The sequence below is a fragment of the Arachis stenosperma genome, chromosome 3, assembly GCF_014773155.1.
Source record: "Arachis stenosperma cultivar V10309 chromosome 3, arast.V10309.gnm1.PFL2, whole genome shotgun sequence".
NCBI classification, from domain to species: domain Eukaryota; kingdom Viridiplantae; phylum Streptophyta; class Magnoliopsida; order Fabales; family Fabaceae; genus Arachis; species Arachis stenosperma.
The window spans coordinates 38,583,387-38,587,298 of NC_080379.1; the positions used below are offsets into that span (position 1 = coordinate 38,583,387).

At 33.3% G+C, this 3,912-nt stretch overlaps 1 protein-coding gene across 1 annotated transcript; it reads right to left on the bottom strand.

Moving 5' to 3' along the window:
- Window positions 1-279: 279 nt before the first annotated feature.
- Window positions 280-1,736, bottom strand: LOC130968097 (ethylene-responsive transcription factor TINY-like). The gene has a single exon (XM_057893180.1). The coding sequence runs from the start codon at window positions 1,370-1,372 to the stop codon at window positions 614-616; it is 759 nt and encodes a 252-aa protein (XP_057749163.1). The 5' UTR covers window positions 1,373-1,736; the 3' UTR covers window positions 280-613.
- Window positions 1,737-3,912: the final 2,176 nt, after the last annotated feature.

Sequence of the window (3,912 nt, forward strand, 5' to 3'; positions counted from 1 at the left end):
TGTTATTATCGTCATTAAAACTTCCAAGTTCTATTTTTAATTTATTAACTTTTTGTGGGCCCAAATTGCTGATGTAGGTAGCCATTGATTAAAATAGAGTTACTCTCTGTTATAGGGAATCTACTTTATATTTTATAAGCTTTCATTTATTCCTGTCTCCGAAAAGCATAATTATATGAGCTCTGAATCACTTTGTTCATGTAAGTTTCAACATCATACATATATGCAATTTTGACCCCGCACGAACGAAGGAACAACAAAACAGAGAATGAATAAATAAATAGAAAGAAAAGGGCTTACTATTTGTGCTACAAGTGGAAACGAAAGAGATTATTATTAACAAGCTAAGGAAGAGCATTACAAACCTCACACCTAAAGTAAAGAGAAAGACGTGAACTTGAGGGGGGAAAATGCATTAAGAGCACTTAAGATGAAAAATTGCAAAAGGCTCATATGCAAAGTTAAAACAAAATAAAGAGAAAATATAGTCTTATCTTATATGTAGTAGTAATAAAAAAAGGGGTTGTCTAATAATGATAAGATGAGAAAAGAAAAGAAAGGAATTGAAAGCAAAACTGAAAGCACACACGTTACACGTAGAGCAGAGATGAGATTAGTATTGCCACAAGGAAGGAGGATCAAGGTCAAGAGTGGTGTACTGTTGAGACTTAGACTGAGTGTGCATTGAAATCTGATCCCCGGTAAAATAGACACCGCAATCTTCCCTCACTTCCTCCTCATAAATGCTGCTGCTGTGATACCACCATGGGTGAGGATACAGCCACCCATCAACTGGCTCCAAGAACACCATTTCCTTGTTCGCCTCCGCCGATTCGAAACTCGTTCCTAGTGCTGGCAGCTCCACTATCTCCCCCAGCTCCTCCGGCGTCGATGGCTCCTCGGACGACGATATTGATGATGATGGTGACGACGACGACGACGATGATGATGATGATGATGATGATGAGGGAGAGAGAAAGTCCATGGAGGCGGCTTTGGCGGCGGCGGCCTGGACGTCACGGGGACAGTTAGAGTGGGGGCGGGGGAGTTGGGGGGCTAGCTGCGGGAAGTTGAGAATGGCGGAGGAGCCTTTGATGGCGAGGGCGGCGACGTCGTGGGCGCGGGCGGCCATGTCGGGGGTGGCGAAGGTGCCGAGCCAGATGCGATTCTTCTTACGAGGCTCTCTGATTTCAGAGACCCACTTGCCCCACGCTCTCATTCTCACCCCTCTGTACACCGGGTGCTTATTATTATTCTTGTTATTACTCCTCTCCCTCCCCCTCTTCCCCGCACTTTTCTGCTTTTCCGGATCCAGACTAACTGACGAAGAAGAAGAATAACAAGAGTTTGGGCTTGGTAGGTCCTCACCCATTCTTGATAATATGCAGATAGTTGTGTGTGAGAACTGAGAATGCAGTGTGGAACACTGAGTATTAGTACGAGTTACTACTGAGTTGGGTGGCGCTTGTGCTTATATACGTGGGAGTAGTAGAATGAGACTTAGTGTGGCTCTGTGTGTGTGTGTATGAGAGAGAGAGAGAGAGAGAGAGAGAGAGAGAGAAGGGGGTGGGGCTTTTATTTTGCAAGTGACCCCCACACGAATGGTTCTGCTTTCATGCCCACATTATAACCTCCCCTTCCCCCTTCGTCATTAATACTCCCATATGCACCTGCTTCCCTTCTATACTATGCTACATGCACCATCTACAAAGATATTTCCCTATATTTATTTAGTATTAGTAGTATGTGCTTCTATTTTAATGAATTTATCAGATTTTATTGACCATGTATGTTAAAGGCGGGTGGGTGGGTGGGTGAGTTGAAGGGAAGGGCCAGTGAGAGTGAGGCCTTAATGGCTTGGACCAAAGCCGAAGGGGTCACTACTCACTACAGCCTGGCAGCATCGGACGAGCAATAGGGATGGGGAATTTTCCATACTGACATGGGCTGGAAGGGTTACCTAATAATGTCTAACCATTCCTTTCCTTCCCTCTTCTCTTCACTTCACTTCATTCATTATTACTACTAATCTTTATTTCTTTTTAACCCCCTACCTGCATTTTTCTTTTCTCCTTAAACTCCCTCATTATGACTCTAATACTGTTCTTGTCCACATGTTCTTTCCTCATTCCTTTAGGTCTCGCACATCACTTATTACTTGTCCTTTTCACAGGGTCTACTTACTTACCTCTGTCTAATGACTATGTGTGGAATGTGCGCTAATTAAAAAGCTTTATATATATAAAATTATAAAATTAAAAAGGTTTATATAAAAATATTAAATTTAAACTTTTGGCAAAAAAATGTTAATATGGATTTAAATATAATATTTTAAATAATATTGCCTTTTTATTAAAATATAAAGACTATTTATTAGCAAAAAATAAATTTAAAAGGTTCGATTTTAATATTATAAATTTTTTATTTTTTATTTTATGGGTAGTGAAATTTGCGGATCTACTTTTAATTTAAAAATATTTTAAAATTTTATCATTTTTCAAGAATGAAAATTAAAGGATCTGATTTGAATTCTAACAAATTTTTTATTTTTAAAAAATAAAAATTAGAGGTTCGATTTTAATTTAAAATATTTTAAAATTTAACCTTTGAAAAGTTGAATCAAAGGCTATTCTAACAACTTTTCTTAAGATAGAGTTTGATTTTTTGGAGATGATAATAAAAAAATTGATAGATAAGTCATTCTTGATGTCATTCTACAAAATTTTATATGAGATTTTCATCTCATACATACAATTCTTTGTTCAATTTTTTTCAAGTTTTTTTTCGTACAAGAATTTTTTTTATTTCTTCTTCCACTCTATTCCAACGAGTAATTAGGATTAATTCAATCACGTTTTCATATTTTAATTGATTCTTTTTTTATTATTTTTAAAAGAAAAAAATTTTCTCTTTTACCAAATCAAATCACGATCTTTTAATAAGAATAAGAATTATTACTCGATCAATCCTTTTGTCCTCATTTCATTCTTTGAAAATTAAAAAAAATCCTTTTTTAATCAAATTTAAATTTGTTCGATTAAAATTAAGACTCTTTTATTGTATTTTATTTATTTATTTTTTTATTTTTTTCATTTCATCATTCTTTAAGTCCTACAAATTTAATCTTGTAAAATCTAACCCACTTTTTATTGAACAAAAAGTACGAAATAAATTAGATTGATTTTTTCATCAAAAGTATCGTGTGAAAATTTTAGTTTTTTTTTTTATCTTTCTCTATTCTTATCTCGTAGATATGGTATTTGAGTTAATAGATAACATTTTTTTCTTTGTATGAATCAATATTATTACATTTTAATTTTTTTTTCGATACCTCCCAAAATATTTTTTGAATTAGATCTAAAATTGACGAGTTAGTGTAAACTTATCCATGCAGTTATTATCCTTTGAATAGGAATATATTTTTCTAAAAGATTCCGGTATTCGTGCTTTGGTAAGTCTTCGAGACACTTTTAATAACATATGTTATGTTAAAAGGATATCTATATAATCCGATCGATTACGTAGAATGCGTGGTAATAACCGAACTAAAAAGAATATATAGAAAAGACAATTCTATTTCTATTCTATTAGTATTCTATTAATATTTCTATATATAATATTACACTAACTAATACTAATCTAATACTACTAATCTAATACGTATTAAATTAGTATTAGTTAGTGTAACATTAGATATCTCTAATTTTTTAAAATTGATGGGTGAAATTTTTCAAAGAAATTGGAAGCACCAATTTTTAGCTCTATATTATAGTAATACACTCATAAATAAATACATTTTCTATTATACATGCTTGGTTATGTCATATTAAAAATAATTTTATGTATTATTTATTTGTTTATTAATTAAAAATTTAAAATTTTATTAATAATAATCTTAATATTTATATTTAA